At 62.4% G+C, this 24047-nt stretch overlaps 1 protein-coding gene and 1 long non-coding RNA gene across 8 annotated transcripts in view; one reads left to right on the top strand and one right to left on the bottom strand.

The window, feature by feature from the left end:
- Window positions 1–23097, top strand: part of PLEKHA6 (pleckstrin homology domain containing A6) — a 47001-nt gene extending 23904 nt beyond the window's left edge. For 3 of the 7 annotated variants that reach the window (XM_050985199.1, XM_050985202.1, XM_050985201.1), the window contains 25 exons: window positions 1397–1477; window positions 1654–1768; window positions 1864–1968; window positions 2050–2122; window positions 2424–2524; window positions 4738–4913; window positions 6270–6767; window positions 7425–7914; window positions 8725–8811; window positions 11641–11721; window positions 13152–13220; window positions 13491–13571; window positions 14425–14574; window positions 14849–14944; window positions 15618–15729; window positions 15833–15972; window positions 16500–16646; window positions 18264–18390; window positions 18478–18566; window positions 18828–19025; window positions 19132–19296; window positions 19440–19573; window positions 20139–20281; window positions 21214–21335; window positions 21604–23097. In XM_050985199.1, coding sequence (XP_050841156.1) covers window positions 1397–1477; window positions 1654–1768; window positions 1864–1968; window positions 2050–2122; window positions 2424–2524; window positions 4738–4913; window positions 6270–6767; window positions 7425–7914; window positions 8725–8811; window positions 11641–11721; window positions 13152–13220; window positions 13491–13571; window positions 14425–14574; window positions 14849–14944; window positions 15618–15729; window positions 15833–15972; window positions 16500–16646; window positions 18264–18390; window positions 18478–18566; window positions 18828–19025; window positions 19132–19296; window positions 19440–19573; window positions 20139–20281; window positions 21214–21326 — 3571 coding nt within the window. In that variant the 3' untranslated portion in view covers window positions 21327–21335; window positions 21604–23097. The other 4 variants (XM_050985200.1, XM_050985205.1, XM_050985204.1 and 1 more) reach the window with 4 other exon arrangements.
- On the bottom strand, window positions 14938–15580 carry LOC127060800 (uncharacterized). The gene is made up of 3 exons (XR_007780129.1): window positions 15236–15580; window positions 15052–15155; window positions 14938–15012 (listed from the first exon to the last, which is right to left on the bottom strand). It is a non-coding gene; the product is annotated as an uncharacterized LOC127060800 (long non-coding RNA).
- Window positions 23098–24047: the final 950 nt, after the last annotated feature.

Below are 24047 nucleotides of genomic sequence, written 5' to 3' on the forward strand. Positions count from 1 at the left end.
GTGGGCACTGGCGGGGTCTGGAGAGAGACCCCCCCAAATTTGGGGTGCACGCACACCCCCCGGGTTTTTAAGGTGCCCCCGGAGAGGGATCAAGAGCCTGGCAGGGGATGGGGGCTGCGAGGGGCAGCAGCCGGGCATCAGCAGCACTTTTTGGGCTGTCAGTGGTGAATGGCTCCAGAGCTGGCATGGCATGGCATGGTCTTGGCAGCGGTATTTTTTTGCTCAAACTCCCCCCATTTTGCTGACTGGCAGGAGGTGTTGGTGGCATGCTGGGGCTGCTGGCACAGGGGTGGCACCGTGTCCTGGTGCCCGGAGGCTTTGGGAAGGAGAGGATGGAATCCTGTGTGGAATTCCTGGGATGGAGCCCTGGACCTCATCCCTTCCCCCTGGGCACCCCAGGAAGCAGCGTGGGAGGGGGGTCTGGGGTGCCTGGCAGTGCCATCTCTGTGGGACGGGGCAGGGATGTGGCACAAGGTGTCAGCTGAGCCTGGGACAGCCCTGTGACACTGCCAGGGATCCCCTCAGCTGCACCCAGTGCCAGGGAGGCAGGACAGCTTGTCTTGGGGTCTGAGGGGTCTTGGGGTGGTGTTTGGGGTCTGAGGGGTCCTGGGGTGGTGTTTGGGGTCTGAGGGGTCCTGGGGTGGTGTTTGGGGTCTGAGGGGTCCTGGGGTGGTGTTTGGGGCCCAGCCCCCATGCCCAGGTGACCCCACTGAAAGCCTCGAGGTGGTTTGGAAATGGCTCCAAGAGCAGTCAGGGGAGGAGGTGACATTGGGGACATGGCTGCAGGCACAGCCCTGGATGGGCCATGGCTGCTGCTGCTGCTGCAGCGACTTGTGAGTGTGGCCAGTGGTGACAGCTGGGATGTGACAGCAGCAGGAGGGGCGGCTCGGCCACCACAGCCCTGATTTTGGCACTTGAATAGAATCTTTGAGTGCCCAGGGAAGGGATCAGAGCTGGGAAAGGGGCTCAGCCTGGAGAAAAGGAGGCTCAGGGGGGACCCTCTGGCTCTCCCTGGCAGGAGGGGGCAGCCAGGGGGGCTTGGGCTCTGCTTGCCACCCCTGGGAGTGTCCCATGCAGTGGATGTGGCACTTGGGGACACCTTTGGTGCTGTTGGGTTAATGGCTGGGCTCGGTGATCTTGGAGGGCTTTCCAACCTAAACAATTCCATGGTTCTGTGATGCTGTGAAGGATCCTAAATCTGGGATTAACGGCGTGCTCGGGGCAGGGCAGGGGATGCCAGCCCCGGTGCCAACCCCGGTGTTGGCATAGAACCAACAGAGCAGCAAAGGTGGCGCCAAAGGGACTTTGTGGGTGACACAGGGACTCTGTGAGGGACACGGGGACTGGGTGGGGGACATGGGGACTCCTAACACCCACGCCATGGCTGTCCCCACAGCCACAATGAAAGGCGGAACACCTTCCTGCACCCAGTGACGGGACAGGTCCCCGAGGACACCGCAAGGCTCGACTTGCCAAAGTAGGTGGGGTCCAATCCCGGGAATGCTGGGGGAGCCAGGGGGGACTGGGAATGCTGGGGGAGCCAGGGAGGGCTGGGAATGCTGGGGGAACCAGGGGGGACTGGGAATGCTGTGGGAAGGACCCCAGTGGGGTGCAGGAGCACAGACCCGCTGATTCCCCTCTCCCGTGTCACAGACACAGCTCGGACATGTCCAGCAAGGCGGGCAGCAAGCGGCCGGCCACCGTCCCCAGCGAGCCCCCCAACCACGCCATGGTGGCCGAGGTGCCCCCGGAGCGCCCTGGAGGCCGGGTGAGTGCCCGGGGTGGTGTGGCACTGCTGTCATCAGCTAGGACAGGGACTTGGGGAGCCCAGCCTGGGCACTGAGTGTCTCTCGCTCCACGCAGGCTCCGCGCTCATCCCGCAAGGGCATCGCCTTCGGGAAGCGCTCCAACTCCATGAAGAGGAACCCCAACGCTGCCGTCACCAAGAGCGGGTGGCTCTACAAGCAGGTACCCACCCCGTGCCACCCCTCCTGGCCCCACAGAACCCCGGGAGCCCCCCGGAACGCTCTGACCGCCCCTCTCCCGCAGGCCAGCTCGGGGGTGAAGCAGTGGAACAAGCGCTGGTTCGTGCTGGTGGATCGCTGCCTCTTCTACTACAAAGGTACGGCCACCCCCAGAGCCGTGGCCACCCCTGGCGTGCCCCAGGGCCACCAGCACAAAGTCCCTGGCTCTTTCCGTGCTCCACCCTGTTTTTCCCGAGGGTTAATCCCGAGTTTTCTCCGCCTCCCTGGCAGCTCCAGGGCTGGCATCAATAATTGAGGAGGTTGTTTGTGAGCCTGGCACAGCTGCGGGAGCAGCAACAGGCAGGGAGTCGATCCCACAGGTGGGACAGAGCCGGGGCACGGTGGGGCTGTGCCGGGGGTCCTTCCGTGGGTGTAACCCCAGGATTTGCCCCCTCCCAGACGAGAAGGAGGAGAACATCCTGGGCAGCATCCCCCTGCTCAGCTTCCGCGTGGCGGCCGTGCAGCCCTCGGACAACATCAGCAGGAAGCACACGTTCAAGGTCAGTGCCCCCGCCGGGGCTCGCAGGGGACAGCGTGGCACTGGCGTGGCACTGCGGTGGCACTGGTGATGCTGGCAGGGTCCCCGCTGCTCTGGTGGCTTTCTTGGTGACGGGGCATGGAGCACGCTGCGGTGACCCACCCCCCTCTCCATGGGTTGGATCTGGGACACAGCGTTGTCCCCAAGGTCACCACCCCCTCTGCAGGGCCCTGCTGGGTGCTCCCACCCCTCTCCCTGCCCTGCTTTCCCCTCTCCACGGTGGCTGCTCACAGAGCCAAGCTCGGAGCTGTCCCCAGTTCCAGCCCCGTTTGAGCCACTTGCCTGGCAAGTGTCACCAGCAAGGGGGGAGCTGCCACCAGTGCCAGCTGTGGGGCTGGAGAGGGGAGCAGGGAGAGGTGACAGCGGCTGCTGCTCCCCCACATCCATCCCTGGCAGGGTCTGAGCTTCCCTGGCACTTTTTGGCCCCGCTGGGCACCTTTGGCATCACGGGGCACCGTCCCCAGCCCAGCTGCTCACGGTCACAGGTCACTGTGACACTCCCTTGTTGACCCCAGTGTGCCCTCCCCGTGTCCAGAGCCGGGGCTGGGCTCCCCACAGGGCCCTGCTGAGTTTTCCCAGCCTAAGGGAGGGATTTGTGGAGCTCCCCCACCTTAAACCTGAATTTAAGCTCAGCTGAGCGGGGTTTAGCAGGGAGGGATGGCACAGGGTCTGCCCTGTGCCTGTGCCCACACTGGTGGCACCTTCTGTGACCTGGGCATGTCCAGGGACGGGCCTGGAGAGTCCTGAGGGATCTGGGAAGGGTTTGGAGAGTCCTGAGGGAGTTGGGAAGGGTTTGGAGAGTGCTGAGGGAGCTGGGAAGGGGCTGAGCCTGGAGCAAAGGAGGCTGAGGGGGAATTTCTGGCTCTGCACAACTCCCTGCCAGGAGGGGACAGCCGGGGGGGATTTGGGATCTTCTCCCAGGGAACAGGGACAGGAGGAGAGGGAACGGCCTCAGGCTGGGCTGGGGAGGCTCAGGTTGGACATCAGCAGGAATTTCCTCATGGAAAGGGCTGGAAGGGGCTGCCCAGGGGGGTTTGGAGTGCCCGTCCCTGGAGGTGGCACCTGGAGGTGGCACTGAGTGCTCAGGGTGGGATCAGGCCCAGCTTGGACTCGGTGATCCCACAGGGATTTTCCAGCCTCACTAATTCCATGATTCTGTGAAATCCCTGCTGCCTGGCACTGATGAGGGAAAACCTCTCAAAGCTGCTGCCCACAGCCTGAGCTCAGCAGCTCCAGGGTTTGGGAGAACAGTTTCATCCAGGGAAGGGCAGAGGGGTTCCCACCCCACTCCCACTGACCCCATATCTGTGTTTCCTCCTCCTCCTCCTCCTCCTCCTCCTCCCTCGGCGGGTGAGGATGCCAGGACAGGAGGGGTTTCTTGGTGCCACCACCACGCCAGCACCCAGCCACCACCACCTAGGTAGTGTTCCACCTTCTCGTGTTTGTGGTGCATGCAGAGGCTGAGGGACCCCCGGGGCTCGCTCTGCTTCCCGCTCCCGCTAATCCCAGGGATGGATCCCTGCAATTTCCCCTCTTCCTCTGCCTGCAGAGCTTCCAGAAATGCATGGGGGGGCTCAGGAGGAGACCCCAGCTGGGCACGGTGGCTGCATGCTCTGGGGAGGATGGAAACTCAAGGGAGGGGTTTAATCACACTTAATTTTTCTTAATTTGTTTTAGTTCTCTTTTTTTTTTGTTTTTTAAGAGATTGAACCCTTGAAGTTCTTTCAGGAGGAGAGCTCCTCTTCCTCCCTTTTCTTCCTCCTCGCTTTCTCCCGCTCCTTTCCACAGGGGGAAGGTGGAAGCTTCAAAAAGGCTCTCAAATAAAGGCTCCTTCCAGCACGTTCTGGGCGGAGAACAGGCACCAACACCTTGGACCAAAACTGAACCTTTTCCTCCCAAAACATTTCCTGGGCCTAGAAACCACCTTCCCCCTCCCCCTGCATGGACCGTGCTCCTCCGGTGCTGCCACTTTGCTGGGCCCCTTTGCCACCCCAACACTGGGGTGCTGCTCCTCTTGGAGGGTGGGGGCTAATCCCAAAAAAATCCCTGGAGTGACTCCAGGAGGGATAAAACCCTGCCGTGAGGAGGGGAAGGAGCAGCGGGATGGGGTGCCAGGCTGGAAGCAGAGCTCTCACCCCCTGTGTGTGTCCCCCTCCCCGTTCTGTGCCCCCACAGGTGACGGTGTGCTGGGTGGAGGAGCTGCCGGCGGGTAACGGGCAGTCCCTGTCTCCCCAGGCCGAGCACGCCGGCATCCGCACCTACTTCTTCAGCGCCGAGAACACGGAGGAGCAGGAGTCCTGGATCCAGGCCATGGGCGAGGCCGCCCGCGTGCAGATCCCACCGAGCCAGAGGTCAGTGCCACCGCACTGCCTGGCCATCCTGGGGACACAGTGCTGTCCTTGCTCAATGCCACCGCACTGCCCGGCCATCCTGGGGACACGCTGCTGTCCTCGCCCAGTGCCACCGCACTGCTCAGCCCTCCCGGGGTGCTGTCCTTGTGGTGCCACCGCACTGCCCAGCCCTCCTGGGGTGCTGTCCTTATGATGCCACCGCACTGCCCGGCCCTTCTGGGGTGCTGTCCTTGCTCAATGCCACCGCACTGCCCGGCCATCCTGGGGACACAGTGCTGTCCTTGTGGTGACACCGCACTGCCCGGCCATCCTGGGGACACAGTGCTGTCCTTGTGGTGCCACCGCACTGCCCGGCCATCCTGGGGACACAGTGCTGTCCTTGTGGTGACACCGCACTGCCCGGCCCTCCTGGGGACACGGTGCTGTCCTTGTGGTGCCACCACACTGCCTGGCCATCCTGGGGACACGCTGCTGTCCTTGCAGTGCCACCGCACTGCTCAGCCCTCCCGGGGTGCTGTCCTTGTGGTGACACCGCACTGCCCGGCCCTCCTGGGGACACAGTGCTGTCCTTGTGGTGACACCGCACTGCCCAGCCCTCCTGGGGTGCTGTCCTTATGATGCCACCGCACTGCCCGGCCCTTCTGGGGACACAGTGCTGTCCTTGTGGTGACACCGCACTGCCTGGCCATCCTGGGGACAGGGTGCTGTCCTTGCTCAGTGCCACCGCACTGCCTGGCCATCCTGGGGACAGAGTGCTGTCCTTGTGGTGCCACTGCACTGCCTGGCTCTCCTGGGGACACGGTGCTGTCCTTGTGGTGCCACCGCACTGCCTGGCCATCCTGGGGACATGGTGCTGTCCTTGCTCAGTGTCACCGCAGTGTCCAGCTCTCCTGCGGTGCTGTCCTTGCCCAGTGCCACTGCACTGCCTGGCTCTCCTGGGGACACGGTGCTGTCCTTGCCCAGTGCCACCACACTGCCTGGCCCTCCTGGGGACACAGTGCTGTCCTTGCAGTGCCACCACACTGCCTGGCTCTCCTGGGGACACAGTGCTGTCCTTGTGGTGCCACCACACTGCCTGGCTCTCCTGGGGTGCTGTCCTTGCCCAGTGCCACCGCACTGCCCGGCCCTCCTGGGGACACGGTGCTGTCCTTGCCCAGTGCCACCGCACTGCCCGGCCCTCCTGGGGACGTGGTGCCCTCCATGCCTGGGGACATTTGGTGTGTAAGGGACACTCCGGAGAAGGGAGCTGGGGGAGCGGTGACCCCACAAGGCTGAGGGAGGGACAGAGCATCACCAACCACCCCAGGGGCACTGCCAGGCCTTGCTGACCCCTCAGTGGTGTCTCGGCACCCCCAGGCACGAGAAGCCGGACTCGGAGAACATCCCTCCCAGCAAACACCACCACCACCACCACTGCAACGCCGCGCACCGCGAGCACGCCAAGGCCGAGCCCGACGCCAAGACCCGCGGGGAGGGCGACGGCCGCGGCTCGGAGAAGATGGAGCGGAAGCCGTCGGAGCGGGCGGACGGCAAGAAGGATCCTCTGGCCAAAGCCAACGGCCTGGGCGGGCAGGAGCCGCCCTCGGAGCCGGGCAGTCCCTACCCCGAGGGGCCGCGGGGGCCGGCGAGCGCCGAGCGGCCGGCGCAGCCCAACGGGTGGCCGTACCCCTCGCCCAGCCGGCCCGGCAGCACCGCCTTCCCGCCGGCGGGTGACGGCGAGAGCGGGGCCCAGCGCCGGGGTGTCACCCCCAGGTCCCACCCCGAGAAGGTGGCCCAGCGCAAGAGCTCCATGACGCAGCTGCAGCAGTGGGTGAACTCGCGCCGCGCCACCGCGCCTCCCGAGGAGCTGCGCAGGTGAGGGTGCGACAGGAGGCTCCTTTGATCCGGGGTTGGTCCTTCTGGGAATGATTTGCCCTTTCCCATCTGCTTTGTGGCCTCCTCGGTGTTAGAAAATCTCGTTCTGCTCTCCTTTTTTCTTTCTCTCCCTGTGCCAGCTCGGAGCTGGGTGTGGGACATCCCAAAAAGTGGGGGGTTGTAAAGGGGGGGTCCCTGGGAGGAGGGGAAAGCCACCACAGAGGCCTTTGGAGGAGGGCTACAAGGACAGGAAGCCACCGGAGGATCTCTGGGATGAGGAAGCCACCTCAGTGTCCCTGTAGGAGGGATGTGAGGAGACGAGGCCACCATGAGATCCCAGAGAGGAATTCCATGAGAGGAAGTTCCTGTGGCATCCCTAGGATGAGAGATGCCAGGAGAGGAGGCCACCACAGGGTCCCTGGGAGGAGGAATGCCAGGACAGGAAGCCACCTTGCTGTCCCTGCAGAAGGGGTACAAGGAGAGGAGACCACCACGAGACCCCAGAAAGGAAGGAATTCCATGAGGGGAAGCTCCCACAGAGCCCCTATCAGGAGGAATTCCACAAGCACAGAACCCCTGGCAGGACAAATGCCACCTATCCAGCATTCCTGCTGTCCGTGCCCACCCTGGCTCTCACCTCTCTCTCCCCCTCTGCAGCCCCACCAGGTTTTACCCCGTGTCCCGCCGGGTGCCCGATTATTACTCGCCCTACTCACCGCAGTACCCCGAGGAGTACCAGTACTACCCGCCGGGCGTGCGCCCCGACAGCATCTGCTCCATGCCCGCCTTCGACCGCGTCAGCCCCCCGTGGGCGCTGGAGGACAAACGCCACTCCTTCCGCAACGGGGGTCCCTTCCACCCCGCCTTCGGCCGCCAGGACGTCCCGCTGTGGCTGCCGGCGCCCGCCAGGCCGCCGAGCTACCTGGACGAGGTGGACGCGGCCTCGGGCTCGCTGCGGAGGATGTCGCTGCAGCCGCGCTCGCGCTCGGTGCCGCGCTCGCCCAGCCAGGGCTCCTACGGTCGTGCCAGGGTTTACTCGCCCGTGCGCTCGCCCAGTGCCCGCTTCGAGCGGCTGCCGCCCCGCGGGGATGAGATTTACGCCGACCCCGCCGCCTTCGTGATGCGCAGATCCATCAGCTCGCCCAAGGTGGGCGCCTGCGGGGCGGGGAGGTGGGGCTGGGGGGTGGCCGTGTCCCGGCTGTGTCCCCTCAGTGTGCACAGCCTGGCCACAAAGGGACACCGAGCCCGTGGCTTGTGGCAGAGGGGGGGTTTGGGGTCTTTGTTGGCGTGCTGCAAAGGTTCCCTGGTTGTGTTTGTGGGATGGGATCCATGGGATGGGATGGGATCTGTGTGATGGGATGGGATCCATGGGATGGGATCCATGGGATGGGATCCATGGGATGAGATGGGATCCATGGGATTGGATCTGTGGGATGGGATGGGATGGGATGGGATGGGACGGGATCCATGGGTTGGGATGGGATCCATGGGTTGGGATCCATGGGATGGAATGGGATGGGATCCATGGGATGGAATGGGATGGGATCCATGGGATGGGATCTGTAGGATGGAATGGGATCCATGGGATCTGTAGGATGGGATGGGATTCATGGGATGGGATCTGTAGGATGGGATCCATGGGTTGTGATGGGATCTGTGGGATGGGATCCATGGGTTGTGATGGGATCCATGGGATGGGATGGGATATGGTATTTTTAGAGGAAGTGATGTGGAGTTTTTAGAGGAAAACCTTGATTTTGTGAGTGGTTTTGGAGGAAAACCTTGGAGGAAAACCCTGATTTTGCCAGGGGGTTTTGGGGGAAAATCCTGGATTTGCCAATAGTTTTTGGGAGCCCAAGATGTGCTCCCAAGCAGGGAGCGCTGTCCCTGTCCCTCTCCTGCCCTGTCCTGTGCTTTCTCCTCCTGATTTTGGGGTGGGGGTCCCCTCTCTCCACAGTACGATTACCTGGGTGACAGGCGGCCCGTCCCGGCCGGGGTGTACCCGTACCACTTCCCGGCGTCCCCCACCATCCACGACAAAATGGTACGTACCTGCTGTCCCCTGGGGGTGACCCTGTGACGGGGGGGCACAGACCCCACCCCGGGGACATGGGGCACTTTGGGGGGGTCCTCCCTCAGGTGGCCAAGGAGGAACCAGCGCACTCCAGGGGCAGAGCTGGGCTTTTCATTGGTGCCTCCGCTCCCTCCCGGCCATTCCCGAAGGAATCCACGTGGGAAGGTCCCTCTGTAGCAGTGGGACACCCTCGGACCCCCGGGGTGGTCCCTGGCTGAGTCCAGCACCCCCCAAAACCTCTCCCGCTCTGCTTCCTCACATCTGGCCACAGCTGCTTTGCTCTCCTGCCTCGTGTCCCCTCCCAGAGCAGGGGGGTGACACAGGGAGGTCCCCGCAGATCCCAAAACCCTGGGACGGGACCTCCAGAGGAGGGAGAAGCCTGAATTTCACCACAGCCCACCCATGCTGCCCATCCATCCCCGCAGCTGGAGGCAGGGTCTCCCTAGAAATAAAGAGATAAATAAGAAATCAGCTGCCCGAGGGTCTGCAGGGCACATTCCCAGCAGCATTCCCAGCAGCATTCCCGGCCCGGGGGCCATTCCATAGGCTCCCCCCTAACCGCTTTGCTTCTTCTTTTATGTGTTTTGCTGCTCGTTTCTTGCCTGCTGGCTCCTGGTAGGATGAACTTTTAGACCTTCAGTTGCAAAGAAACCTAGAATATTTGGACCAGCAGGTAGGCGGAGCTGGCTGCCAGCCTCACCTCACCGGCTGCTTCTCGTCCCCTCCCGTGTGCCCCGTGTCCCTGTCCCCTCCTGCCATCCATCCTCACCCAGCAGCATCATCCCAGCAGCACCAGCTGTCTCTGTGTTTCTTTTAGTTTGGCTTCTTCCATCCTCTGCATCCGTAGGGCCGCTCATCGCTCGGCAGAAAAGTCACCCCTCTCACCCCCAAAATCTCTGCGTGGCTTTTTGGGGGGAGTTTTGGGGTTTTTGGGGCACATGGAATGCATTTATGGGTGTTGTCCCAGAGCTCAGGGGGTGCAGCAGCTCTGGAGCTGCCCAGGTTGGTGCTGGGCACCTGCACGGTGCCAGCGTGGCCGTGCTGTCCCCAAGGTGTCCCCCATGCCAGGGGTGGCAGGTGACCAGTGGGGACAGTGGCCCTGGTGATGTGGTGGCCCCTCAGGGGTGACAGGTTTTGGTGCAGGTGGGCACTGAAACCCAGCAGCGCTCAGGTGGTTCTGGGGAGGTTTTTGGAGGAAAATCTTGGTTTTTGCGAGTGGTTTTTGGAGGGAAACTCTGCTTTTAATTGGGGGTTTTGGAGGAAAACCTTGGAGGAAAAACCATGATTTTGAATGGAGATTTTTGGAGTAGAATCCTGGAGGAAAACTGTGATTTTGCCAGAGGTTTTGGAGGAAAATCCTGGATTTGCCAGTAGTGGTAGTTTTTGGAGGACAACTATTGTTTTGCCAGTGGTTTCTAAAGGAAACCTCAATTTTGACAGGGTTTTTGGAGGAAAACCCTGATTTTGCCAGGTTTTTTTGAGGAAAATCCTGGAAGGAAAACCACGATTTTATGTGGTGCCTTTGGAAGAAAACCCTGATTTTGCCAGGTTTTTTTTGAGGGAAAACCCTGGAAGGAAAACCATGATTTTGTGTGGTGTTTTTGGAGGAAAACCCTGATTTTTCCAGGGCTTTTTTGAGGGAAAACCCTGGAAGGAAAACCACGATTTGGTGTGGTGTTTTTGGAAGAAAACTCTGATTCTGCCAGCGATTTTTGGAGGAAAACTTCACTGACTCCATCCCAGGAACGTGGAGAGGGGTATCCAGCCGGGAGAGCCCCCAGTGATGCATCCATGCAGCGTCTGAAGCCTCAGGCATGCACAGGAGCTGCAGCCAGGCTGGCACGGAGGGAGCTGCTCCCGGCACGATCCCATTTGGCTGCAAATCTCCCGTGGCCGGGATCTGTGTCCGCCTTGGAGCGGGGCCAGGAGCTCCCGCTGCAATAAAAGCTCCTCGCGTTGCCTCGGGGCCGCCGGCAGCGCCGCAGCCTCTCCGCGGCTCTTTAAAACGCTCCCTAAAAAGGTTCGGCATCTCCTCCTCCTCCTCCTCCTCCTCCTCCTCCTCCTCTGGAGAGGTTAATTCGGAGTGACGCTGTCAGGGGCCTCTTTTCAAACATCCTCCTGCTCTGTTTGCTCTCTCCTTCCTCGCCCACGGCTCCCCCGGCTGCAGCTCCAGCCCCAGCAGGGTTTGGACCCCGCTTTGGTGACAAAGTGTTGTCACCTTTGGGATTTCAGCTGTCCCAGGGCTTCCCATTCCAGGGAATGTTCTGCTCGGGGCTGGGGGCTCTGGGATGAGCTCCAGGGCTGGTGACTTGAGTGGCTTTGTCACCTGGCACGCAGGGAGCTCGGCCACCGCTGGCTGTGCAGCGCTGCTTGGGGACAGTCCTGTCCCCGTGGAGTGGCACAGACCATGCCCGGCAGCAGGGGTGTGCCATTCCCGCTGCCACCTGGAAAAGGGGACGCTGCTGTCCCCAACCCCAGCTGTCAGTCACCTCCCCAGCACCCCTGGCTGTGCACAGAGCAGTGGGGCAGTGCCAGGGCCTGTCCGTGTGTCCGTCTGTGTGCCGGGCCACGCCGCTGCCGTCCCTGTCCGAGCTCGTGTCCGTCTGTGCCATCTGCTCCGAGCTGGCTCTGTTTTATTCATGTTTTCCCCCCCAAAAAAACGCACTAAAAGGAGCAACAGCAGCGCGAGGCCACAGCTGGAGCCCCTGGGCCATCTCAGGAGGTGGCATTTTGCATCCCGAGGGCTCCTGGACCGGTGTCCCCGCTGACCTGTGCCCTTTCCTTCCCTGTGTGCCGCAGATGAGCGAGAGCGAGACCCTCATCACTATGGTGAACAGGATGGTGGAGACCTCCTCCCCTAGGGCCCAGCTCTACATGCAAGTAAGGCTCCGGCCACCAGGCCCCGCATGGCTCGTGCCTGGCGGCCGTGCCGGCCACCCCCGCGCCACCCGGGGTCACCTCCTGCCACCCGGGGTCACCTCCTGCCATCGCCACTCACGCGGCAGCCGCGGCATCCGGCACATCCCGCTCTCGCTCTCGGGGGAGGCGCTGCTCCATCCCAGGCTTTGCTAATCCATCCATGAGCCATTCCAAGGCGGCAAATCCTCGTGCTGGCAGCGCGAGGTGGGCACGGAGCTGCCCCTGGGGACCCTTGGGGACGGAGATGCCCTTGGGGACAGAGATGCCCCGGGGGACTCTTGGGGTCGGAGCCACCCTTGGGATTCTTGGGGACGGAGCTGCCCCGGGGACACTCGGATCTTTCCCGGGGACCCTCGGATGGAGCCATCCCTGGGGGACCCTTGGGGACAGAGCCAGCCCCGGGGACTCTTGGGGTCGGAGCCACCCCAGGGACTCTCGGATGGAGCCACCCCTGGACACGCAGGGCTTGGCTCGTCCTTGTTTCTCAGGGAGAACTTGTGGGGTGACAGGAATGCAGCTCTTAAACCAACGGAATAATTCCTGAATCAGGGACAGGGAATGGCCTTTCTCCTCCACTGGAGGCTCCTGTCCCCAGCACTGGGACATCCCTGCAATGTCACCTGGCTTGAGCCTCCCCTCCGCTGCCACCCACCGCGGGTTGTGCTGCCCTGGGCACTTCCTGGATGGGATTTTCCAACAAAAACGGCGCCTGTTTGCATCTGCTGCCAGCAGGGATGTGCTGGAGGGTGAATCCGGAGCTCCCGGGATGCTCCTCCGGCTGGCCGGGCTCCCTGCCCGGAGGCCGCTTCATCCCGATCCGGCCGGCTCTGCCTCCATCCCCGCGGGCATTTCCCAGATCCGGATCCATTTGCATCATCCCGGAGCTTTCAGTGGTTCCAAAGCGCCCTCTCTGCTTTCTAGCAATAACCATCCCCTCCTGCCTATCTGCTGCCTTTCATCTCCGGCTCCGCCAGGCAGTTAATTGCCGAAGGTCCCATTAGTAATTGAGATTTCCAGGAAAGGAAAATGACTCACGGAGGAGCCGGGCGGGGGTAAACAGGCCCTGCTGCTGCTTTATCGGTGCTCCCACTCCGCCGAGGTGGAATTACAGCTCAATCTCGCTGCCTTTGTTTTCCCGGCCGCTGGAATGGTGGCGGTTAATGATTCACCAGGCAGCTCCTCCATCTCTACGCGGAGCTTTTCCCCGCATCGTTCCCGCTGGGAATGGGCAGGGAGAGGTTGTGGCTTCATCCCAGTGACTCCCGACTGATGGGGAGCATCCAACGCTTCCTTTTTCCCGGCTCGCAGGGAGGGCAGAGGGGGCTGGGAGCTGCCTCCCCTTCCCTGGGCGTCCCGCGGAGAGCCGCGCTCACCCCGCGCTCTGCTTGCAGGTGACGCCGTTCCCGGAGCCCTACAGGGACACCCTGCACCCCTACAAGATCAGCGAGCAGGACACCGATGTAAGAGCCAATCCTGTCCCCTCTCTGTGTCCCCTGTCCCCACAGGCCGGTCGCTTTGTGCCCCTCAAGGATAAATCTTCCCCTGAGTTTCGGTCTTGCCGCATCTCCCAGTTTGTCCCATGTCACCCCAAAGTCCCTGTAATGACAGCAGGAGTTTGGAAACCTCCCCAGTGCCATAAATCCCATAAATCCCATAAATCCCATCAGTCCTGGCTGCATCCCAGTGGGATCCTCACCCTTTTCCCCCCTTTTTCTTCCCCCATGGCACAGAAGCTGCTGGGGAAGCTCTGCGAGCAGAACAAGGTGCTGCGGGAGCAGGAGAGGCTGGTGCAGCAGCTCCGCGCTGAGAAGGTACCTGGTGGCACCTCAGGTGGCCACATGGGGACCTGGTGGTGGCACCTGCCTGGTGAGGAAGTGATGTCACCACAGGAGGGCTTGGGTTGAACCTGGACATCCAGGTGGGAGGGTCACCTGTCACCCTGAACCTGGGCATCCAGGTGTGTGTGTCACCTGTCACCCTGAACCTGGACATCCAGGTGTGTGTGTCCCCTGTCACCCTGAACCTGGGCATCCAGGTGTGTGTGTCCCCTGTCGCCCTGAACCTGGACATCCAGGTGGGAGGGTCACCTGTCACCTTTAACCTGGGCATCCAGGTGTGTGTGTCCCCTGTCACCCTGAACCTGGACATCCAGGTGTGTGTGTCCCCTGTCACACTGAACCTGGGCACTCAGGTGTGTGTGTCACCTGTCACCCTGAACCTGGGCATCCAGGTGTGTGTGTCCCCTGTCACACTGAACCTGGACACTCAGGTGTGTGTGTCCCCTGTCACACTGAACCTGGACACTCAGGTGTGTGTGTCCCCTGTCACCCTGAACCTGGGCATCCAGGTGGGAGGGTCACCTGTCACCTTTAACCTGGACATCCAGGTGTGTGTGTCCCCTGTCACCCTGAACCTGGACATCCAGGTGTGTGTGTGTGTGTGTCCCCTGCCCCCCCTGAACCAGGTCAGAGTGTCCCCTGCCACCCCTGGCTTGAAGGGACATTAAAAACCTCTCGTCCCACCCCTGGGCCGCTATCCCAGGTTCTCCAGCCTGGCTTTGGGCACTTCCAGGGATGTGGCAGCTTGGGGACATTTCTGAGCTGGGGGCGACTCCTGGTGTGCTATTGAGCAGCCAGGACCTCATGGCTCCGTCTGTCCCCACAGGAGAGCCTGGAGAGTGCCCTGATGGGGACACACCAGGAGCTGGAGATGTTCGGCAGCCAGCCCGCCTACCCGGAGAAGCTGCTGCACAAGAAGGAATCGCTGCAGAACCAGCTCATCAACATCCGCGTGGAGCTGTCCCAGGCCAGCACGGTACCCGGCAGGATTTGGGTCCCTTTTGTCCCTTTTGTCCCTTTTGTCCCTTCCCTGGCAAGGAATTCCCCTTGGCTGCCTGGGGACCAAAGTCCCTCACTGGGGACAAAGCGGATTTGGCACCCCCCAGGTGCCACCTCAGCTCCTGGTTCTGTCTCTGCTGTGCCCCAGGCACCTCAGAGATTGTCCCCTCAGCTGCCACCCCCTCCCCAGCTCGGGGGGCTGCGCTGGGTGCCCAAGACCCCCCTGATCCCCCCCTCCACTGTCCCTTCAGGCCCTGGCAAACAGCACGGCCGAGTACGAGAGCCTGGAGAGCGAGGTGTCCACCCTGCACGATGACCTCTGGGAGCAGCTGAACCTGGACATCCAGGTGAGAGGGTCACCTGTCACCCCTGAACCTGGACATCCAGGTGAGAGGGTCACCTGTCACCCCTGAACCTGGACATCCAGGTGAGAGGGTCACCTGTCACTTTTAACCTGGACATCCAGGTGGGAGGGTCACCTGTCACCCCTGAACCTGGACATCCAGGTGAGAGGGTCACCTGTCACTTTTAACCTGGACATCCAGGTGAGAGGGTCACCTGTCACCTTTTAACCTGGACATCCAGGTGGGAGGGTCACCTGTCACCCCTGAACCTGGACATCCAGGTGGGAGGGTCACCTGTCACTTTTAACCTGGACATCCAGGTGTGGGTGTCCCCTGCCATCCCAACATGGACACCCATGTCCCCTGCCATCCCTGGGGTCCCCATGAAGATGAAACCCCCCCTGTCCCCCCCCCACGGGTTCTCCATGCCCAGCCCCCACATCCAGTTTTGGCCACCGTGCCCACCTGGGTGCCATCGAGGGGGGCAGCCCAGAGTCCCCGCAGCCCTGGTGGGTTCTGGGGAGCAGATCCAGGGATTCCAGCTGGACAAAACCCTGGATGTGGCGGTTCAGTCCCGGTCAGCTCCTGGGGCTGGGGCTGGGGTTGGGCTCTGCCCAGTTTGGGGGTGGCACCGGTGCCCCCAGGACCCCTCTGAGCGCTCCTCTCCCCCGTCCAGAACGAGATGCTGAACCGGCAGATCCAGAGGGAGATCTGGCGGATCCAGGACGTGATGGAGGGGCTGAGGAAGAACAACCCCTCCCGAGGCACCGACACGGCCAAGCACAGAGGTGAGGGGGGCTGGCCCTGCTGGGGGTGTCCCCGATGGACTCTTGCTCAATTATTACCTTATAATTATCTTTAATTATCTTTAATTATCTCCTTCCTCTGCAGTGGCCCTGGGCCCCTCGGGCACGTACAGTTCCAACAGCCCTGCCAGCCCCCTGAGCTCTGCCAGCCTCACCAGCCCCCTGAGCCCCTTCTCCCTCATCTCTGGCTCCCAGGGATCGCCCACCAAGCCCGGCCCTGGCGAGGTCAGTGACCCTGAGTGTCCCCTCTTTGTCACCAGGGGGATGGTGGCCTGCTGGGCATGGGCACAGAGCTGCCTCCCCTCGTGGCTCTGCCTGGGGGCACCGTGTTGGTGACATGGATGGGTGCTGGTGTCACCTGGTGACTTTGGGGTCTGTGCTCCTCGCAGGGCTGTGTGTCTGGAGGGATGGGGGCTGCTCCTGGTGCCACCACGGCCGCTCTGAGTGCCCTCACCCGGGGCTGGTGCCACCTTCACGCACAGCACATTCATTTAGGGCAGAATTTGGGGACTCCCCAACCCCTCCTGGCTGCACAGAGGCGACACCAGCACCCCCAAGAGCTGCCAAGGACAGCCTCAAGCCCTGCCTGGCCTTGGGGACAAGCAGCAGGATGTGTCACACCGAGAGGGACCCTCCCAGAGCCGCTCCCTCTCCTCCATCCCTTCCTCCAGGACGCTCCCGCCGTGTTTCTCTCTCTTTTCTAACTCTCTCTTCCTTCTCTGCTCTCACGCCTCCCGCTCTGCCCGCCCCAGGAACCGGGCCCGCCTCGACCTCCCCTCCCCAAGTCCTACGTGCCCCTGGAGCCTCCTCCGGCCGTTCCTCCGCTCCCCAGCGAGAGCCGCCTCTGGCCCTACCCCGCCTCCCCTTCCTGGCACCAAGCAGAGGCCAAGCGGGGACAGGTACCGACCCCTGCCGTCCCCTTCCTCCTCCTCCTCCTCCTCCTCGTGGCAGGGAAGGCGCTGGGATGAGGCAGCAGCCGGAGCCGCCCGCCCCGGATCCGCAGGGACAGCGTGGAGGTGGCACTTGGAGCGGGGACAGCTCTGCGTCCCTCCCTGCCACACCCCTGGTGTCCCCAGCAGGTCGCCACGCCCTGTGCGCGCTCAGGACAGGGATTGTCCCCTCCTCCTCGTCCTCCTCCTCCTGCTGGGGAGGTTGTCCCTGGTTGTCCCCTCTGCTTTGCTCTGCCTCTCTCACTGTCCTTGTCGCCGAGTCCCCAGCTTCAGGGCAAACGTGGATTTGGGATCTTCTGGTGGCATCTCGGCCGTGTGTGGGGACAGAGGTGACACGAGTGTCCTCACAGCCAGGGGTGGGGATGTGTGACCGTGGAAAAGCAGTGGCTGTGCCGAGCTGGGGAGGGGCACGGTGCCAGCGCAGGTGGCACAGTGGTGGCTGTGTCATCCAGGGGTGTCAGGGTGAATTTAGGGGACACACCAGGCTGCTGGGCCTATTGTCACACCCCTCTGTCACCCCGGCAGTTCTCACAGGATGCAAGAGGGGAAGGACCCCAAAAATGTCCCTTTGCTGGCTCTCCTGCCCCTGTGTGACCCCAGGGGGACGGGGTGCTGCAGGGGCCCAGCACAGAGCCAGGATGTCCCTGTCCCCAGCTCCTGGAGGCTGTGGAGGGATTGTCACCCTGTCCTTCATGGTCAGCCCTGACAGGATGGGACACAGCAGGGACAGGAGCAGAGCCCCCTCAGCTCCTCTCCCCACAATTTCGGGGTGCTCTGGTCCCACCTGGACACTGTCCGTGTGTCCCTGGAGTGTGACAACGGTCTGGCTGTCACCCCAAGAGCAGCTGGAGTGACAACGCTGTCCGTGTGTCCCTGATCTGTCACCCCAAGAGCAGTGGGTGTCCCCTGTGTGTCCCTTGTCTGTCACCCCAAGAACAGTGGGTGTCCCCTGTGTGTCCCTGCTCTGTCACCCCAAGAGCAGCAGCTGTCCCCTGTGTGTCCCTGCTCTGTCACCCCAAGAGCAGTGGGTGTCCCGTGTGTCTCTTGTCTGTCACCCCAAGAGCAGTAGGTGTCCCGTGTGTCCCTGCTCTGTCACCCCAAGAGCAGCAGGTGTCCTCTGTGTGTCCCTGCTCTGTCACCCCAAGAGCAGTGGGTGTCCCCTGTGTGTCCCTGCTCTGTCACCCCAAGAGCAGCGGGTGTCCCCTGTGTGTCCCTGCTCTGTCACCCCAAGAGCAGTGGGTGTCCCCTGTGTGTCCCTTGTCTGTCACCCCAAGAGCAGCAGGTGTCCTCTGTGTGTCCCTGCTCTGTCACCCCAAGAGCAGTGGGTGTCCCGTGTGTCTCTTGTCTGTCACCCCAAGAGCAGCGGGTGTCCCCTGTGTGTCCCTTGTCTGTCACCTCAAGAGCAGCAGGTGTCCCCTGTGTGTCCCTTGTCTGTCACCCCAAGAGCAGCGGGTGTCCCCTGTGTGTCCCTTGTCTGTCACCCCAAGAGCAGTGGGTGTCCCCAGGCAGAGCGTGGCCCCCAGGCAGGACCGGGGCTCACTGGGGACCTTTTCCCCCCCTGCACAGCCCAGGCCAGGCTTGGAGCAGAGCAGGAAGGAGCCGCCCCAGCCCAGCCCGCCCGGCCCCGCGCCCGAGGGGCTCCCGCAGACCCGCCCCGAGCACGACGGCGACAAACAAGCGGCTCTCAACAAGGGTACGGCATTAGGGACACCCGGCGGTGGCACTGGGACCCTGCCCCGGGTCCCTGAGGGCTCATCCCAGTGTCGTGGTGTCCCCGCAGTGGGAATCGTCCCCCCCAGGACCAAGTCTCCGGCGGAGGAGGAGGCGGTGCCCAGGAGGAACGGCCTGGCCAACGGGCTCAGCTCGCGGGTACGGCTGGGCTGGGGGGGCTGGGGGAGCCGAGGGGGTCCTGCTGCGGCCTGGGGACAGGAGTGTGGCTCCATGTGTCACCATCCAACTCCTGGAGACCCCCAGGGTGAACTCAGCGTCTTTCCCGCTGCTGGGAGTGACATCCCTGGAGTGATATCCCGGGAGTCACAGACACCCCAGCGGCTCACGGCAGAGGGTGGTGGCACTGGGAGGATGTGACCGGCCACCAGTGGGTGACCGTGAGGCTGCGCTCGTCCCCAGGAAAGACCCAAGAGCGCCGTGTTCGCCACCGAGACCAAGGTGAAAATGAGCGTGGAGGAGCAGATCGACCGCATGAAGCGCCACCAGAGCGGCTCCATGAAGGAGAAGCGGCGCAGCCTGCAGCTCCCCGGCCCGCAGCCGCTCCCCGGCCCCCAGCCCGACCCCCCCGGCACCAAAACCCCCTCCTCCTACAAGGTGGTGAGTCCCCGAGCCAGGCGGAGCGAGCGGCGGGGACACCGCGGGGTGGCGCAGGGGACAAGGCGCCACCCCGTGGGGACGCTGAGCGGGACGCGGTCCCCCGCAGGTGCGGCGACACCGCAGCATCCACGAGGTGGACATCTCGGACCTGGAGGCCGCGCTGCGCTCCGACGAGCCCGGCAAGGTGTACGAGACCCCGCAGGAGGAAATCGCCCGGCTGAGGAAGATGGAGCTGGAGCCGCAGCACTACGACGTGGACATCAACAAGGAGGTGAGCACGGGATGTCCCCGAGTGTCCCCAGGGTGGCCGCAGCCTGGAGCAGTGTCTGGGTGGAGGTTGGGGGTCAGCAGTGGGGGCTGGAGTCCCCAGTGTCCGGCACAGGGCACCTCCTCAGTTTGTCCCTCTGTCCCCAGCTGTCCACGCCGGACAAAGTCCTGATCCCCGAGCGCTACGTGGAGCTGGAGCCGGAATCGCCCCTCAGCCCCGAGGAGATGAAGGAGAAGCAGAAAAAGGTGGAAAGGATCAAGACTCTCATTGCCAAATCCAGGTGAGGCTGCAGTACCCACGCCAGCCATGCCAGGGGTCATCTTGGGGGGCATTGACCACCCCCAACTGCACCCCTTCCCTGGGCATCCTGGGGGGCATTGACCACCTCCACCTGCACTCCTTCTCTGGGCATCCTGAGGGGCACTGACCACCCCCACCTCCACCCCTTCTCTGGGCACCTTGAGGGGCACTGACCACCTCCACCCCTTCTCTGGGCACCTTGAGGGGCACTGACCACCCCCACCTCCACCCCTTCTCTGGGCACCTTGAGGGGCACTGACCACCTCCACCCCTTCTCTGGGCATCCTGAGGGGCACTGACCACCTGCCTGCAACCTCCACCCCTTCTCTGGGCACCTTGAGGGGCACTGACCACCCCCACCTCCACCCCTTCTCTGGGCACCTTGAGGGGCACTGACCACCCATCTCCATCCCTTCCCTGGCCATTCCAAGACCACCCCCCCACCTCCACCCCTTCCCCACCCATCCCAGCGGGACCCTGCCAGTCCTCTCCCATCCCATCCCGGGGGTCCTGGTGGGGGTGCTGATGCCAGGTGCCATTCCCAGCCTGCAGAACGTCATCCCCCTGGGCGAGGGGGAGGTGGACACCCCGCAGGACCCTGAGGTGCAGCTGCAGGAGCAGGAGAAGAGGATCGAGATCTCCTGTGCCCTGGCTGCCGAGGCCTCGCGCCGCGGCCGGATGCTCTCGGGTGAGGAACGGGGCCTTGGAGGCTCAGACCCTGCAGATCCCTGGCAGAGCCAGGTGCCAGGAGGGCAGGGGGGTGAGGGCAGCTGTGGATTTGGCTGCACGGTGGGCAGGAGAGGGGGCAACCTTGGGACAGGGGGACAGGTGATGCCAACAGCTCCTGGGCCTGCCTGCCACACCTGGGGCTGCCCACCTGGGGTAGAGGAGCTGTTCCAGCTGGGCACAGCTTCCAGCACGAGGGTGGGAGTGTCTGCCTGGGTGGCATGAGGTGGCATGAGATGGCATGAGGTGGCTGAGCAAGCACGGTGGCACCCCACGCAGGGAGGTTGTGGTGGCACCCCGTGCCCAGGGAATTGTGGTGGCACCCCGTGCCAGAGGGATTGTGGTGGCACAGGGTGGCACCTTGTGGCCGTGCATGGTGGCGCTTCATGCTGGGGGGGAGGGGGATTGTGGTGGCACGCTGTGCCCAGGTGAGCACGGTGACATCCTGTACCTGGCTGACCACGGTGCCACACCGTGCCCGGGTGCCCGCGGTGCCACGCCATGCCATGTCCATGAGGAGCCCTGCCGGGAGCTCACGTGTGCGTGCTGTGCCCAGCTGTCACTCTCTGTCCTTCCTGCCAGCTGTGACTGCCCTGCCAGCTGTGGCTGCTTGTCCTGCCAGCTGTGGCTCCGCCCTGCCAGCTGCGATTCTGCCCTGCCCAGCCATGGCTGTTTGTCCTTCCCAGCTGTGCCTGTCTGTCCTGCCAGCTGTGACTCTGCCCTGCCAGCTGTGATTCTGCCCAACCCGCGCTTGCTTCCCCCCTTTCCTTTCTCTTCCCTCCCTGCCCCTGCCCTCCGCGCTGTCCCCTCGGCTGTCCCCTCCGCGCTGTCCCCTCGGCTGTCCCCTCCCCTCTCCCGCCTCCTTCACCCCGCTCTCCCGTTTCTCGTTTCCAGCTCAGTGCGCTACCCCCAGCCCTCCCACCTCCCCAGCCTCCCCGACTCCACCGACCAACCCCCTCTCGTCCGAGCCGCCCCGGGCCGACAGCAGCCACCTCATGCGGGTGTGAGCCTGTGACGTAAGCACCTCTTCTCTCTGACGTCATCCCCTCCATCCCCTCGCTGCCACGTCAGCCCCGGCTCCTCCATGGACCGTGTGCCCCCCCCCCAAAGCCGAGCCCCCAAGGCCAAAGGGGGAAAAGGGGGGGTCCAGCATGAGAACTGGGGGGTCCCAGCCTCCCCCGGCTCCTCGGAGCCAAATCCCGGCCGTGTTTCCCATGGGGGGTGGGCACGGGGTGGAGCCCCCCCGGCTCAGCCCCTCTGTCCTGTCGTCCCCCCCTCCCCCAGCTCAAGCCCTGGCTGCTGCCGGCGCCATCAAGTTCCACGGGGCCACGTTTTAGTCCCCTCCTGAGGTGACACCGAACCTCTCGCCACCGTCCTCGGTTCTCCTGGACCCCCTTCCCTCCCTCCGGCGGCGACACCAGCGGGAGAGGCGGCACCGACGGGAGCCCCGTCCCAAGGAGACGGGCGGGGACTGGGATTGTCCCCAAGGAGCCCCCAGGGCTGTCAGTGACACACAGGGACAGCCCCGGACAGCTGTGACAGCGGCCACAGGGACACAGCTGTGGCAACGGCCATCGGGACACACCTCTACAGCTGTGACAGCAGCCACAGGGACACAGGTGTGACAACGGCCACCGGGACACACCTCTACAGCTGTGACAGCGGCCACAGGGACACAGCTGTGACAGTGGCCACAGGGGCACACCCAGCCAGCTGTGACAGTGGCCACCAGCCCCATGGCGAGCTCAGGACTCCTGGGATGGCCCCCAAGGTTCTTGGGGTGGGGACCCGCCTGTCCCCACCACGGATGGTGCTGTCACCTCCCAGGGGACCTGGATGCTCCCCCTCAGCTCTTCGGGAGCTCTGACCCTGATTTTGGAACCCGTCTGTGTCACCACCGGTGGCTCAGCTGGAGGAAGAGGGGACAGGACGGGTGGAGGTGGCACTGGGGGACACAGAGGTGGCATTGGGGGACCCAGAGGTGCCCAGGGTGCTCCCAGGGCTCTCCAAGCACGGAGCAGGAGCTCTGGGCAGGGATGGGGCAGAGCAGGGAATTGCGGTGCCAGGTGGGATAACGGAGCTGTGGGGTGGGCAGGGACCCCCTCTGGAGGGTGGGGACGGTGCTGAGGAGGGGTTGGGGACAGAGGTGTCACCTGGGGACCCGCTGTCACGCTCCAAAAATCTCTTCCCGCGGCTCTCCAGCCCCTCCCAGCGGTTCGGATTTCCTGTAGCAAATTCCAACTTTTCTTTATCACCCTGGAGGGTGGGGAAGAAGCAGAATCCCTGGAAGGATGCGAGCACGGCAGGGGCCAGGAGCTGGATCCCAAACCCCAAATCTCCAACCCCAAATCCCATCCATCCCTCCTGGCCCCATCCCAAACCCCCCCCCCAGGACCTCCCTGCATCCCGATCCCAACTTAGCAATACTTGTAGGATCCCTGGAGCCCTAAACCCCCTCCCCAGCCTCCCTCAGCCCCTTTAGCTCATAAAGCTGGCCCTTTATTTTGCTATTTACATGCCTTAATATATGTTTGATGGAAATTCTACATTTATAATATATATCTATATTTGGTTTTCCTCTTCTTTTCCCGGGAAAAAGCTCGTGCCGAGCTCTCTCTTCTCCGCAGGATTTGTTGGCGCCGCCAACAAAATAAAGGAAAGATTCTTTGCCAGTTTATCAGAGGGGGAAGGAAATGAAAAAACGAAACAAAACAAAACAAAAAAAAACCAAAAAAAAGAAGAAGGAAAAAAAAAAAGGAAAAAAAACCTATTTAAAAATATATATATCTATTTTTTCTGCTTTTATTAAAAGCAAATTTATTTAAAATAAAATATACAGAGACTGTAAGTTTGAAGAGAGGATGAGTTTATTTCCCTGTGTCCCCTCTTGGGTCACTGGGGCAGACCCCCCCCCTTACTCTGGGGACACCTTGGGGACATTCTGAGGTGGCTGTGGGGCAGCAATTCCCATCTCCAGGACCCAAAGCTCCCATCCCACCCTTCCCAAAGCCACCAGCTGCTGTCCCCAAAGTATGACCCGGCCGCCATTTTATTTTATTTTATTAAAAAAAAAAACCAACCCAATAATAAAAAAAAAAAGGAAACCAAACCTTAATCAATTGATTTTATTTTGGTTATTATTTTTCATAAACACTTCATAAAGCAGTGACTTGTTAACCTGGAAAGGATTTGCATCAGGAGGAAATAAATAAATAAATAAATAAATCTATTTATGCATTTGCAGAGGGTGGGACGGGAGGGCTCTGGTTTTCTGGGATATTTTCCTAGTGGTAGAGAAATAAAAATATCTATGAAACAACGACCTTTTCCTGTCTTTTTTCCCTGGGAGTGGGCTCGGATGTGGATTTCAGTGTTGGGTTGGAGAAGCAGGAGGTGATGGGGCTCCCGAGGCAGCTGCTCCGCCCTCTCCCTGGTTTTTGGGGTTTGTTTTCCCACTAGGTTGGGTTTGGTGCTTGTGGAGGTGATGGGACATGAAACTGGGACATGAAGCCACCATGTCCCCCTTGAGCCACCTTGTCTCTCCTGGAGCCACCATGAGCCCTGGAGCCACCGTGTCCCCCTTGAGCCACTTTGTACCCCCTAGAGCCACCATGACCTCTGGAGTCACCATGTCCCCCTCAAGCCACCATGACCCCTAGAGCCACCATGTCCCTTCTGGAGCCATCATGACCCCCAGAGTCACCATGACCCCTGGAGTCACCATTACC

The sequence above is a fragment of the Serinus canaria genome, chromosome 26 (assembly GCF_022539315.1).
Source record: "Serinus canaria isolate serCan28SL12 chromosome 26, serCan2020, whole genome shotgun sequence".
NCBI classification, from domain to species: domain Eukaryota; kingdom Metazoa; phylum Chordata; class Aves; order Passeriformes; family Fringillidae; genus Serinus; species Serinus canaria.